Source organism: Biomphalaria glabrata, chromosome 14 (assembly GCF_947242115.1).
Source record: "Biomphalaria glabrata chromosome 14, xgBioGlab47.1, whole genome shotgun sequence".
In the NCBI taxonomy this organism is placed as follows: domain Eukaryota; kingdom Metazoa; phylum Mollusca; class Gastropoda; family Planorbidae; genus Biomphalaria; species Biomphalaria glabrata.
Window position 1 is genome coordinate 1,227,406 of NC_074724.1, and position 16,145 is coordinate 1,243,550.

At 33.3% G+C, this 16,145-nt stretch overlaps 1 protein-coding gene across 1 annotated transcript in view; it reads right to left on the reverse strand.

Moving 5' to 3' along the window:
* Positions 1-342: 342 nt before the first annotated feature.
* Positions 343-16,145, reverse strand: part of LOC106070200 (uncharacterized) — a 121,202-nt gene continuing 105,399 nt past the window's right edge. The window contains exons 9-11 of the mRNA XM_056010364.1: positions 1,769-1,834; positions 1,587-1,652; positions 343-1,439 (exon numbers count right to left, since the gene is read on the reverse strand). Coding sequence (XP_055866339.1) covers positions 496-1,439; positions 1,587-1,652; positions 1,769-1,834 — 1,076 coding nt within the window. The 3' untranslated portion in view covers positions 343-495. The remainder of the gene's footprint in view (positions 1,440-1,586; positions 1,653-1,768; positions 1,835-16,145) is intronic.

Sequence of the window (16,145 nt, forward strand, 5' to 3'; positions counted from 1 at the left end):
ATTTTTTTTCGATTCATTTTTTTTTATCATTGATAACTTCTTGTATTTGAAATGTTTGCAAACTTTTAAATTACATTTTAAATGAAAAAAAACAACAAACAAAATACTAACTACATCTAGTAATTTTTTCCACAAACCTGATCGTCGATAGCAAGTTCTAGAACTACACCTGGTATATTTTGTTTGTAAATAAACAGGTTTCAATTATTGTAAATGTTAATTACAAACAACAACATCAATAACAAGGGAAACAAAACATTGCAAGTTTAAAGACAGAATACACAATTTATTTACATAACAAGAAAAAAAGTTGATCTAAGGCAATAGGAAGATTTGTATTTTCTAAGTCCAAAACAAAATGTTTCTACCAAACTAATCAATCAATATCTATTACAAAGTATAAATGTATTTATCTCAAGACTAAAGAGACATTTGTGTTTGATGTTTAGAATGTCAAGGGTTCTCAAAGACATCTTCATGGTGGAGCTGGACAACTTACAAGTGTAAGACACGACAAGTTCCACTGTAATTTAACTCAGGCTCCAAACTTCCACTGTGGACAAGATTAGTCCAAGTCCAGTCATACCCTAGACAGTAGACATGTGCTCCACTACTTCCTGGACATGTACAAGTTGTATAAGTAAACTTAGATTTATCAACACCCACCTCTATTTTGTTCTTCCACTGACCAACACTGACTTGTTTAGAACATCCATGAGGATGTGACACTATAAAGGTCAAATTTTTTTTAGATCTAGAGTTAGAGTATTTGTGATAGACTTTCCTCTTGATTTTTTCAAAATGTTTGCATATTTTCATCAGTTTTTTTCCTAATTCAGCATTACATGTCACACATCTCAACTCACACATGTCATCCTCAATTATGGTATCAGTAACACAGAGCTTATCAACAATGACCTCTGGACTTTCATCACTATCATAAAACAATCTCAAGGTTGTGTGTTTGGCCTCAATGTTATCAAAAACCACATGTGCGGCTGTGTTCACTCCAAACTCCCACCACACTTTGCTGGATGAGTTTGAACCTTCACATTTTCTACACCAACACTTTGTGTAGCCAGTACGTCCCCAGTGTGTGTCTCCATCTTGATACTTGTTTATAATCCACACTCTTCCACTTCCTGCATATACATTATTTTTGTTTTCTGACGTATTAAAATATGGATATGGTTGAGATTTCTTAGGCCAATGCTCAGGTCTGTGTGGACTTATCTTTCTAACATTAATTCGAACAGTGAGGTCAGCTGTAACTTTGATGAGTTCACACAAATCATCGTCTTGAAGATCGTCAGGTAAATTTTTCAAGGCGAATGTATCAACAGGTATAAACTTGCTGTGACCTGGATTCTTCTTACAGTGACGTCGAAGTTTGTGTAGTTCAGCTTCTCCACCTTCTGACTTTTGAAATTCATGATCACCTGGAGAACAAGGAAATAAACTTAATCCAATGTTTCCAACACAATGTACAGTATTGAGTCTATCAATAGATATCTATAAATAGATCAAGTCTAACTCATGTATTGATCTCTACAGTTTATACACTAAAAAAGAAACTAAAAAATTACCAATTAGTTGACCTTCAACCTCATCTGACTGGACTTTGGACTGGTCACTGGTGAAATGATGAGGATCTGAAAGGATGAAAGTCAAATAACTATTTTATATTTTCTTTTGTTTTATTATTATTAGAAAATAGACTTATACAAAAACCTTTCCCCATCTAAACATTTACAAATCAAAAGTTTACCTGTATCTTGGTTCTCATCCCCAAGACTGGATAAGTCTGCTAGGTCAGTCTGATCCTTTGGACAAATTGAAATAGTTTAAATGCATGTGTCAATCAGTCTAATTTTTTTACAGATATAATTATTTAAAAAAAAAAACAATTTGTTTTTTTTTTCAAAATACTGCATTTTCTTTACAGAAAAGAAACTAATTATTTAAATTATAGTTCTATCTTATCTTATCTTATCTTATATAATACAGACGTTACTTCAAAAAAGAAGATAATTACGTCCTACGCGTCATGCATTTAGTCATGCATATTAACCAATGACTTAAATTCTGCCAAGTCACTGGTTTTCCTGGCTAGCTCAGGCAACCCATTCCATACTCTAATAGCACTAGGGAAGAAGGAGCACTTGTACAAATTTGTCCTAGCATATGGGACGAGGAATGTGCCTTTATCTTTGTGTCTTTCAGAGTATTTTATTAAATTTTGTTTTTGTATTTGAAGATTATGGTTCAGTGTTTTATGTATTATTGCTACTTTACTTTTGAGCCTTCTGTCCTGAATATTCCTGAATATATGTGAATATTCGTTTGTTATGAATCGCACTGCTCTATTTTGTGTCTGTTCTAGTTTCTTAATGTTTTCTTGAGTTGAGGGGTCCCAAACAGAGGATGCATATTCTATTATTGGCCTAACCAAGGTTAAATAACATTTTAGTTTTATGTTCTTATTTGATTTATAGAAATTTCTTTTAATAAATCCTAATGCTTTGTTTGATTTTTTTGTAGTTTCATCAATATGTGGATTCCATGACAGTTTTTCATTTATTAAAACACCTAGGTATTTTGCGTTTTTAGTCTGTGTTACTGGTTTGCCATGAATAAGATAAGTGGAATTAATTTGTTTTAGTTTTTTTGTTACTCTTAACAACTGACATTTTTCTGGGTGGAAAGACATGCTCCAATTTGATTCCCATTTCTGTAATTCATCTAATTCTCTTTGTAAAATTTCTGTATCTTGTGTTGTTTTTATTGTTTTATATATTATGCAATCGTCTGCAAATAATCTGACTTTTGTTCCTGAAGTAATGCAATTTGGTAAATCATTTATGTAAATTAAAAATAGTAGTGGACCCAAGACTGTTCCTTGAGGTACACCTGAGTTTACTGTTATCGGTGTTGATTTAGAGCCATTTATTATTACAGTTTGTTCTCTCCCTATCAGAAAGTCTTTAATCCACTGATGCAGTGGACCATTAATGCCGAAATATTTTAATTTTTTAAGCAAACTATGGTGGTGAACTTTGTCAAAAGCCTTAGACAAATCTAGTAAGCTAGCATCTATTTGTTCACTATTATCTAAATCTTTTGAAAAATCATCAATTAGTCCTATTAGTTGTGTTTCACATGATCTATATTTCCTAAAGCCATGTTGGTATGGTGTGAGGACATTATGTTTGTCTAAGTGGTTTATGATGTTGCTACATATTATGTGTTCTAGGATTTGTTTGTAAAATGTTTTGTAAAATGTTTTACATGTTTCGGATGTTCCTTCAGAGTTGAAGATAATTACTTCCTAGTCCAAACCTCCCGCAGGACGACGGGGGATGGGAGCGGGCAGGGTTTGAACCCGGGACCATCGATAAATCTGAACGACAGTCCAGCGTGCAAACCGCACGACCAGGCAGCCATCATGTAATGTAATGCTGGTAAGTGATACTGGTCTGTAGTTTCCTGGGTCAGATTTTTCTCCTTTTTTAAATAGGGGGGTGACATTAGCTTCTTTCCAGTCCTTTGGTACTCTGCCCTGGTTAAGTGAAGCCTGAAAGAGTATTTTGAACACTGGGGCTAGCTCATTATTTAGTTCTTTGAGTAATCTAGCTGGAATACCATCAGGTCCAGAAGCTTTATTTGGTTTGGTGTTGGCTAATAGTTTTTGAATTCCATTTTCTTGTACTACTATATCTTCTATGTTGTCTACTTGGTTCAAATTCAGTAATATGTCTTTGTCTCCTGGGGCTGAGAATGATGATGCAAAGTATTTGTTTAGAATGTTTGCTTTAGTTTCATTATCATTATGTATTATGTTATGTTCATCTTTTAATGGCGCTACGCCTGATGTTTCCATTTTCTTAGACTTAATGTATGACCATAGGTTTTTGTTGTTGTCTTTAGATATTACATTGTTTATGTATTCACTCTGCAGCTGTCTGCTTACTTTTTGGGTTAAGTGTTTAATTTTTATATACTTTTTGTAAACTCTTTCTGCATTAGTTTCTTTAAATTTTCTATATAGGTTTTCCTTCTGTTTACAAAGCTTAGTCTATTATTAAACCAGCATTTATTTATTTTGTTTGATGTGTATTTAGTTGGTATATGATTTTCTATAATGCTTTTAAGATGGTTTTTAATGAAATTCCAGAGATCATTGACTGGTTGGTTAATGTCTTTTTCTAATAAGAATGTTAGTTGAAAGTTTAATGCAGCTTGGTGTAGTTGTGTTAGGTTACATTTATTCCAGAGTAAGATTTTTCTTTTGGGTTTTGTATTGGCTACTGCTTTTATCTGACTGTGTATTTTTATGATCTCATGGTCTGATAGACCAGGGATAATATCATAATCAACTACTAATCCAGGTCTGTTGGTTAAGAAGAGATCTAATATGTTGTTTAATCTAGTTGGCTTTTTAATGATTTGATCTAAACTTAGGTTGTGTAAAGTTTCTATGAAAAGCTTATTTATGTCCTTAAGGTTTTGGTGTTTATCTATGGTTAGTGTTTTCCAATTTATATCAGGTAGGTTGAAATCACCCATAATCCAAAAAACTGCATTTTTATTTGTCTCTTTAAGTGTCGTAATCTGATTACATAGTTCCTGCATGTATTCTAAACTAGAATTTGGTGGTCTATTATTAGGGATGTTGAGGTGGTATTAATTTTACAAAATGTTGATTCTATATTTTTTGAGTTAGGTAAGGTAATTTCTTCTGCAATAAGAGTGTTTTTTTATTGCTAAAAGAACTCCTCCATGATTATCAGCCCTATCTTTTCTAAAAATTTCATAGTTACTATTGAAAATATCTGCATTATAAATTTCAGGATGTAGCCAAGTTTCTGTGCCTGCAATTATGTCTGGTTTCTCACATTCTAATAAAATTTCTAAGTCTGCTGTTTTGTTCCTAATGCTTTGAAAATTTATTACTAAGGTTTTAAGGTATTTTGGTGTTACTTCTTTAGTAGGTTTGTTTAGTGAGGCTGTTGTATTAATTTTAGTAGATTTAGGTTTAACAGGAGTGGATCTGGCTAGTGGTTGGTGAGTTTGGTTTGGGATGGTGTTTAGGATGTTGTATGGGTTAGAAGTGTCCGCATCAAAGGAATCAAACAGTCCTGATGTAAACTGAGGTAACCCACACGGTACACAGTGCCATGATGCATCTTTATTGCCTAAGGCAAAATACACAGGTGTATTCATATGGAGACATGATGCATGGTACCATTCATCGCAGGTGTCACATTGAATGGCTTTCTGTTTCATGGTGCATACTTTTTTGCAGATGTTGCATCTATCTTTAGATCTAGGCCCTGGATTTGACTCTACATCTCCTGCTATTAATATTAACAGTGATAGGTATTTATTTCTGCTGTGTCTGATTGAGAACTTCCATTTGTGATGGGTAATCTTCTTTAATGTTATAGATGTGTATGTTAGTTTATTTTTGAAGTTGCATTGTTCTAAAGTGTGATGATTGATTATGACTGTTGTTTCCTTTTTAAGTTTAGTGTTGACAAAGGTAGATCTAGTTCTGTGTTCAGCTAGTGTGCATTTAGTGATTATTAGGATAAATAGCCAGATCAATTTCATGATGACTGTTCTTGATTTTAGTTTTTAAAGGAGTCTAGTCTAAATCTAGATTAAGGTTTACAATGCCTAAGTTAAGTCTAAATCTAAAGTGAAAGCTAGTTTACAATAACAATTAAATCAAATCAAATGGTTTATTAAATTCAAAATGTGGACCTAGACTAGATCTAGATTCTAGATCTAATTTTTGAGGGCGTGTCACTTGTGTCAGCTAAACAAAATGTATATAGATTGTTGGAAAGTAGAATGTTATCATGAAGATGTGATGTCTACAAATAAAAGGTTTTAGGCAAAATAAAAAGTTTTTATTAATAACAGGTGAAATTATAAATAAATGCTGGTTTAATAATAGACTAAAGAAGCTTTGTAAACAGAAGGAAAACCTCTATAGAAAATTTAAAGAAACTAATGCAGAAAGAGTTTACAAAAAGTATATAAAAATTAAACACTTAACCCAAAAAGTAAGCAGACAGCTGCAGAGTGAATACATAAACAATGTAATATCTAAAGATAACAACAAAAACCTAAAATGGAAACAACAGGCCTAGCGCCATTAAAAGATGAACATAACATAATACATAATGATAATGAAACTAAAGCAAACATTCTAAACAAATACTTTGCATCAGCATTCTCAGCCCCAGGAGACAAAGACATATTACTGAATTTTTCTGAGTCGTATAAGCCGCTACCTCACCGAGGGTTCTCGTGTTAGAATTCCTATGTTAGCTGGGAGGTATTTATAGCCAATACATTTGAGCTGAGAAATGCTTACTGTGAGCATTTCTAGCCGAAAGGAAAAATTTATCTAGGAATCTTTTCTTTTAAAAATGACTAGTTTCAAGATTTTTTGTTCTTTAGCTATGGGCTAAAGACCTGAAATGTCAATCACTGTCTAGAGAAGAAAATCATATTTACTGTTTCTCTAGCGATAATCTATCCATCTGCAGCATGTATCCTGAATTACACAGAAAATATAGAGTGGTAACTTGTTTTATTATGGTTTGATGAGTAACATTGTTGAGTTAACTAGTTATTTTTGCCTTTTTAGCTCTGAAACACAACAATGCTAAGCGCTTTCGATGACACCACAGTGTTATTCCAATATTTGCTTCGCAATGATAATCTTTCAGTAAAGTGACTTAGGTTGTTTATTATATCTAGTTATTCCAGAAAGCGTTCTCAATTTCTCTCTTTTCATTTCAGCTCTTTTTGGTTTAGAGATTTGATTTGATCGACAACACATTTATTTATATTGCTTACTTTTCTTTTCTCTCCTTCTAAATTTCATTGCATTAAGAAAGTAAAGAGAATCTTAACAACTAAAATGTTAACAAATAGCAAATAGCATTTCTTACTTTTTGAGGCGATACGTTTTCTATATCACAATGTTATATTAACCTCTTTATTTGTTTCAAACTTACTTTTCCTTATTAACATATTACAGATTTATGTTTTAGTAGAAGGCGGAACACTCCACAGCCAAAACAATTCAAGAAACGGCAGTCACTACTTAACTACAACTTGCACATTTGTTAATCCTGCTGACTGAAGCAACCACAGATACATTTACTGCCGTAGTGACCATGTTTCCGAATATTTCCGGCAGCCTGTCAGAACAAATGTACGGAACTAACGTCTCTGTTTTAGTCACTTTTTGTAAGTCTTTCTGTGTCATTGATAGATAGATAATTTTGATAAATTAATTAATACAATTAATTAATTTAAAATTAAATTAAATTTTTACAAGTGCAACATGATATAGCGTTTAACACTACAATTTGAGCATAAACTAACGAATACCTAATTATATCCGGTGTGAATGTACACTTTGGTTACTTTTAGTTATAATGTTTTTTGTTTGGTGGGGTTTGGTCATTAGAGAACTAAATTCTGCAAAGTCATTAGTTTTCCTGGCTGATTTAGTATTGTGGTAGCACAGCAAATCACTTTAGGCGTATTATATTTTAACTTGTAAAACTTGAAATAACCGGAATAAATTATTTGTAAACAAAACTTACTATAACTTTTTATTACAGTATAAACAAATTCGACATTAGATAAAATGAAATAAATGTAGTAGACTTTGGTAATAATAAAAAAAAAAAGGCATTTTGAACAAAATCTGGCTAACTACAAAAACACGTCATTTCACTTAGGCACTCTGAAGTGGTCTGATATACCCAAGCCATCTTACGACAGTACCGCTCATCTTACATCATTCACACTGCATAGCCACCAAACAATCGCTTGCTTCTTCTCACAGTCACAATAGAAACACATTCACACTGCATAGCCACCAAACAATCGCTTGCTTCTTCTCACAGTCACAATAGAAACACATTCACACTGCATAGCCACCAAACAATCGCTTGCTTCTTCTCACAGTCACAATAGAAACACATTCACACTGCATAGCCACCAACCAATCGCTAGCTTCTTCTCACAGTCACAATAGAAACACATTCACACTGCATAGCCACCAACCAATCGCTAGCTTCTTCTCACAGTCACAATAGAAACACATTCACACTGCATAGCCACCAACCAATCGCTAGCTTCTTCTCACAGTCACAATAGAAACACATTCACACTGCATAGCCACCAACCAATCGCTAGCTTCTTCTCACAGTCACAATAGAAACACATTCACACTGCATAGCCACCAACCAATCGCTAGCTTCTTCTCACAGTCACAATAGAAACACATTCACACTGCATAGCCACCAACCAATCGCTTGCTTCTTCTCACAGTCACAATAGAAACACACATACACTGCATAGCCACCAACCAATCGCTAGCTTCTTCTCACAGTCACAATAGAAACACACACACATACACACACTCCATAACAAGCTAATCAATGCTCTAATATCCCTATAAAATCTAAAAATAAATAATTTTAAAAATGCTCTCTAGACAGCCAAACCATTCATCAAATTCAAAAACTGTCTTGAACAAGTAGACTTCGGTGCTACAGTCGACTGCCTATGTATCGTTGAAGGCATAGAACCAGTAAATCCAAAATTCAGGTGGTATAATACAGTCACTAATGTAGTAGTCACAAACACGTCAAGACTTTTCTGGCAACTGGACATAGTCAAGGTTTGGATTTAAAATGTTTATGATCATTTCATAAAGTTGGAGAGAAATAATTTCTCGAATTTTTGTTTTTAAATGATGATTGAAACTTAATAGTTAAAATTGTATTATTTTGATTTAAGTAAAAATATGGGTTTGTTTTTATAATGTATTCTACGGGCAAACGCGCGATGAATTAGTGATAAAGCGCTAAGCTTTCGAACCTGGGGTCTTGGGTTCGAATCTTGGTGAAAACTTGGTGAAAACTTTAGGGCGCCTCTGAGTCCACCTAGCTTTAATAGGCACCTGACATTAGTTTGATAAAAGAAAAGGTGGTTGGTCGTTGTGCTGGCCACATGACACCCTCGTTATACGTTTGACACAAAAACAGCCTTATAGATGCAAGGTCTAAAAGGGAACAACTTCTAATATGCTCCGCTTAGTCCTGCTTAATATTGTACTTATTGTAAGAATTAGGTTAATGCAGTCTGTCTATTAGTTAAAGATCCGCCAACATTTACATGCGGTCCAGATAAGACGAATTAAGTAAGACCACGACAATAAAGGGAAGAGCTGGAAAGTCATTAAAAGACTATCAAGAGACTGTAGAAACTGGTGTGTTTTTTAATGAATCTCTTTGTTCTGCGAGGAACCAGTTTCGGATCTCAGTAAAAAATGAGATTTTAGAATTTGGGATCTTTAGGGTGCCTTTGTATATGCTTGACACGACATCGTTTTTTCTCTTATGCATTACATCTAAGTAAATAAGATAAACCAGCAGAATATAAGATACACTGCGACATGTCGGAGTCCAACGTCACTGCTGATAATGGTAATTGTTGTGTTGTTAAATATGTATGTGATGTTAAACCCGATCCACTCACTGTTGAAGTTCCTGAGGATGTTGGTCGTAGTTCTGTTAGTGCTGAAGATGTCTGAGGACAGGTTCCATCTGAAATTTTTTGAAATGCCTTCATCTTTCATTTCACTTTTAAATACGGAGTACAACACATGTTTTCTATTATGATATAAGCTCTATTTCCAAAACTTTCAATATAGATATAGATTCATTAAGAAAAGAGAGAGAGAAAGAGAGAGAGAGTGAGAAAGAGAGGTACATACATAAATACATGTTATATAGATAGGTAGATAGAAATATATAAAATAGATACAGCTAGATAATTAGATTAGATAAGATAGATAGATAGATAGATAGATAGATAGATAGACAAATAGATGATAGATAGATAGATATATAGATATATTAATTGATTAGATTGATTGATAGATTGATAGAGACATATATTTTTACCTGTAATGATGGTTAAGGTAGAAGTGGCTGTACTTGATGTATGTTGCCCATATCTTATGTTGCCCGGTATGGTGAGACTGTAAGTCGTGCAGTTGTATGGCAGACTGTTTGTGTCACATACAAAGTAGGAATTATTTACACCCCTCATAATGCTCATATGATCTGGCTTTTCACTGACATTCCAGGAGCACTCAAGCACTGCTTTATCGCCCAATCGTCCGTTTGTTATTTGTGATCTGATCACCAGGACAGAGACACACACCATGTCTAGTGCTAAATTGAAAACAAAACCAAAAAAAAAAAGCCACTTTAATTTGTAAAAACTAGAAAAAAAATATTTAGAAAAATATATATATATATATATCATTAAACTTCAAAAATAAAAAATAAAATATTTAATCTTTTTTTTTTAAACTGCATTCGGGTATCGAAGCCGTTAGCTGTTAGGAAATATATATTTTCTGATACGTCTGTCAACATGTTCTTGTCTATTGTCAGGATGTCTTCTGAGATGAAAAGGAAGAAGGGAAGTAATCTAGTGCTAATGTTGCGATTTTACTTCAACTTGTAGTGTAATTGTCTTCTCTTGTATTACCTTTTTTTGTTCCAACCTTATACCTACTTGTTTAACTGTATTCTCTTTAGACAGCGGTTTTCACCAGGATCAACGATCCCTTTTTACAATCCCCCACTCTGCTGCTACCCCCCCCTCCCGCACGTACATAGAGCAACAGAAGAATAAACAATAACAATCCATTTTTTCGATGGTCTTAGGCGACACCTGGCAAATCGTCAATCGACCCCCAAGTAGATTGCGAACCACAAGTTGAGAACACCTTTCTTAAGAGATTTATACTTATGGATTTCAGAGCAATGTTTTATTTACTTTAAAAATAGGGAAAAAAATATTATCTAGTTTCTTGGATGACTTCAGGTCTAAAAATAACTAAAATTAAAAGTTTCTAAAAACAAAGTAAAATAAATTATCAACTAGTTACGCAGAACAAGGTAATAAATGTTTTGATAATCTACGTATATGTCTATCATTATCTCATAGTTAGTGTGACATGAAAGTGATAAAACATTCCAAAGATAAAAACCTAACAGATAGAGTGTGGAGTCCCACTATTGTGATCAAAGATAATCGACCAGGAGTGTCCCATTACGTTAGAAAAAGGGAATTCCCCATTGCCATAAAAAATACTTTTCCTTTTATTGATTACTAGCCTGGAATTACCCACGGCCTGCGGGTCTAAGTTTGTGTTTACTAATGTAGTGGATTGGATTTAGATGTATGTAAAACTTAGCTAATGATCCTTTCACGTTATTTCTCTTTAGCTACGAAAATAAAATTAGTTTTGCGAAAATGGGTTTAACGCAGTCAATACATTATTATCTATTAAAAACGAAAAGAGCGATAGCTTTGTTAAATGAATGGGATTATAAAGTGAACAAATAAACGAAATAATTATTAGTACGCGATTCATGAATGAATATAGATCTAGGCCTATCTCAACTCGGCTTCGCAGCTTTTGTAAACGAATGTAGCTTTAGAAAACCAAATTTGAATGTTTATTTGATCAAAATATGAAATGAATGGACTTTAATTAATATGTTTATGTGTTTAAGTATAAAACTATCTGTGCGAAGAGAAGTTTTATCATCTTAGAGTTGAATTAGAGTTTTAGATCTAGGGATGGGATTATAAAGTAAACAATTAAACGAATTAATTTTTAGTACGCAATTCATTACGGTATTGTCTAATAAAAGAATGTTTGTCAGGAAATCTGCAGTCACAGATATAACGAACTAATTAATTCAAAAAATGCTTTTGAAACACAAAATTGAAGGTTAATTTTATTATATAATAAAATCAATGGATATTCTTTTGTATTTTCATGTGTCAAAGTAAAAAACTATCTGCGCAAAGTGTATTTCTTAAAATTAGATCTAGGTCTAAATCCTTTCGATCTTTTCTCATGTCAACATTGTAGACATGGCCTAGATCCATAAAATACTATAGATGTAATAGAGTCTGACAACTTTATTTTTTTTTGAGGGTCTTAAGTTTGTTTTGGGGCTACAATACATACACTACGGTCTAAGTTGGTACCCAAGGAACATTCCTGCCTAGTTTTATCAAGATTGGTCAAGCGGTTTTGATGTCTATAAGTAGCATACATCCATACACCACACATTCTACTTTATAATATAGATATCGTTTTTTTAGTAGAGGGGGGGGTATTTTTTTACTTTTATTGATAATTGCAAAAAGGAGAAACTCATAATGAATATATATTACAAACGTTACTGTATTGATTGACTACACTGACTCATTGTAATCATACGTCACATATTGACGTTACTGCAATCACGTGACTGTACTCTTAGAACGAAGTTCTTATAAAGTTTCTCACAGTGGTTTGTGTCTCTTATACTCAGGAATATTTTAGCCACCACGTGACACTGCTATTGTCTTGTGTCTCTTATACTCAGGAATATTTTTGCCACCATGTAAAACTGCTATTGTCTTATTTCTCTTATCTTCTAAATTACAGACTATGCAAAATTCTACCATACACAAAACTACCAAACACAATACTATCACACAAAATACTACTACACACAACACTACCACACAAAATACTGCCACACATAACTCTACCACACACAACAATACCACACAAAATACTACCACTAAAATACTGCCACAGACAACACTACTGCACACAATACGACCACACAAAATACAACCATACAAAATACTACCACACAAAATACTACTACACAACACTACCACACAAAATACTACCACACACAACACTACAACACAACACTACCACACTAAATACTACCACACACAACACTACTACACACAACACTACCACACACAATACCGCGCACATTACTACCACACACAATATAACGCACAACACTACCACACACAACATTACCACACAAAGTACTACCACACAAAATACTGCCAAACAAAACAATAATACACACAACACTACCACACAAAATACTACCACAAAAATACTACCACACACAACATTACCACACAAAGTACTACCACACAAAATACTGCCAAACAAAACAATAATACACACAACACTACCACACAAAATACTACCACAAAAATACTACCACACGTAACACTTCCACACAAAATACTACTACACAAAATACTACCACAGACAACACTACTTCCAACAATACTACCACACACATCGCTACCACAAACAACACTACCAAATACAGCACAACCTCACACAACAATATCTCACACAACACTACCATACACCGCACTACCATATTTAAATCAACTTTTTTAAAAAGGTCAAACTTCCGATCGAAGGCCCCTTTAGAAGAATTTTACCTCAAGTGACAGCGCTGTCTCTCCTTAAGGTCATCTAGTCACACGACAAAAATATCTTAGCAAAGTTGGAAAAATCTTAGAAGACAACAACCACCCGCTCAATTATAACTACTTCAAGTGGGCGACTTCTGTTAATCAAGACTAGATCTGAACGGTACAAAATCTCGTTCCTTACTCGCAGGGCCGGTCTTACAAACAGAGGGTTTAAATTTAAAAAAAAAACATTCTTACGAGAGCCATCTTCTATTTTATACAATAACACATTTTACTATTAATGACATCATTTTATTAACATTTATGTGTAGGAAGCAACTTAAATGTAATAGGTGCCAGTGGGTAATTTAAGTTATGCCAATCGTACAATACTCTAAATATGTTAACCCTTCATCTTTCAAAGCATGTGACAAGAGCCATGGCTGATTGTGATAGGCCACTGTCAGGTGATGGGCCCAATTTGAGAAATCGATTAAATCGGCCAAAGCCCATACTGCTTATTGGTCATAATGTATCAGCGTTACTAATTGACTATCCAACGTGAAAAAAAAAGATGTTCATGTGTTGTGTTAAGTAGTGGCGTCACTAGGGTCGGTGACATCAGGTAAGTTTTCTCAGTTAGTGGGATTGAGATGATTGTGAAATGTATATAGATATAAAACGTTTGTCTGTTGATCTTATGGTGTTTGAAGGGGCGGTGGTTAAGTGATACATTTCTTTGGTTCCTAGGTTCGAATCCTGGAATTTTGAATTTCAGGATTTTAAAGCCGCCTCTAAGTTTACCCAGCTCTAATTAAATGGGCTACTTGATGTTTGTTGAGAAAAGTAATGACGGTTGGTCGTTGTGCTAGCCACTTGACATCATCGTTAACCCTGAACGCAGAAACAGACGATCTTTACAAGATCTGCCCCATAGATCATAACGTCTAAAAGGGAACTTTACTTTTATATACTTCTGATGTATAGAACAAGTTATTGCAGTACAGTCAAGCATCAAAGGTTCTTATCAAAGTCTTGTAAAATACGTGAGCTTCAATCCACCCATATATCATTACAGTAGCCCCTACATGACTCTTCTAGTTATGTAAATGTCGTTTTAAATGTAGAAAAACGTTCAGGTAATCATTACTCATTATAGGGATCAATACGATAACATATAATAACATATTGCTATAAGGATGAATGCAACATTCTTGGTCTTGACGATTTGGATATTTAAATTTAGTGGGTGTTAGGATTAGGGTTTTAATTGATTCTTTAGTATCATAAATAAATTATCACACATTTTTTTTTGTTTTGTTACCCACATTGTCTACTCATCGACATATTTTTATACACTGTTGAAATATAATGCATAATATTAAGCGTTAGTTTTTTAAGGTAAAAGAAAAGACAACTGGGTTTTTATTAAAAAAGTTAGTACTTATCAGTTAATCTCCTTGAGAAAAAAACTTAGCCGCGCGTTGTAAAAGAAATAATAAGATGAAAATCAAACAAAACACTAGAATTTTTTTCTAATTTTAATTAATTTTTTGTTTGTTTTTATTTAAAATGTTTGCTAAATTTTAAATGATATTTTAAATGACATTTTAAATGAAAAAATACAGTCTAGATCTCGTGGGTTGTTTACTGCAACTCTTTTGATATATGTATTATAAACAAAATAATTTTGAGTTTTTGCGGTACAGGAAAAGACAACTGTGTTTTTATTTTTAAAAGTTAGTATTTATCAGTTATATCTCTTGAAAAAAAAAAAAACATGGCTGCTTGTTAAAAAAAGAACTATACAAAAATAATAATAAACAAAACATAAGAATTTTAATTTCATTCATTTTTTTTTTCTAAATGAAAACTTTTTGTATTTGAAATGTTTGCAAACTTTTAAATTACAGTTTTAATGAAAAAAGAACAAAATACGAAATATATCTAATAATTTTTTTCCACAAATCTGATCGTCGATAGCAAGTTCTAGATCTACAGCTGGTAGATTTGGTTTGTAGTTGAACAGGTTTTAATTATTGTAAATGTAAATTACAAACAACAACATGGATAAAAAAGGAAACAGAACATTGTAAATTAAAAAACAGCATACACAGTTTATTTACATAACTAGAACAAAAGTTGATCGAAGATAATATGAATATTTGTATTTCCAAAACAATATGTTTCTTGTAAATAAATATATACTGTTACGTTTCTCTCTCCTAATCAGGCCTTCTGTAAACACTGCTCAACACAACACAACACATCAACACATCAAGAACTTGACAACAAGGCTCCCAATAATCTGGTACTTTAATAATAAGTGAATAAGTAGATAAAAGCCAATACTAGACAATTGGCATCAAACACATCAACAAATAAAATGTCACTCTGTACATCACCGTACAAAACTCTACTGTCTATCTTTCTGGACTTGTACATCAACACATAAGGACTCAACCAGGACCGACTTCATGGCCGACTTATAGGGTCGGCGCAAATAGGGTCATAACAATACATATTTATCGCAAAGTATAAATGTATTTATCTCAAGACTAAAATACATTGAGTTTAATGTTAAGAATGTCAAGGGTACTCAAAAACAAACAAATTCCTGGTGGATCATGAAGGGAAACAACTCAATAGACATCACCAGCTCCACTGTAATTCAATCCAGACTTTAAACTTCCACTGTGGACATGACCTGACCAAGTCCAGTCACTATACCCCAGAGAGTGGACTTGTGCTCCACTACTTCCTGGACATGTACAAGTTGTATAAGTAAA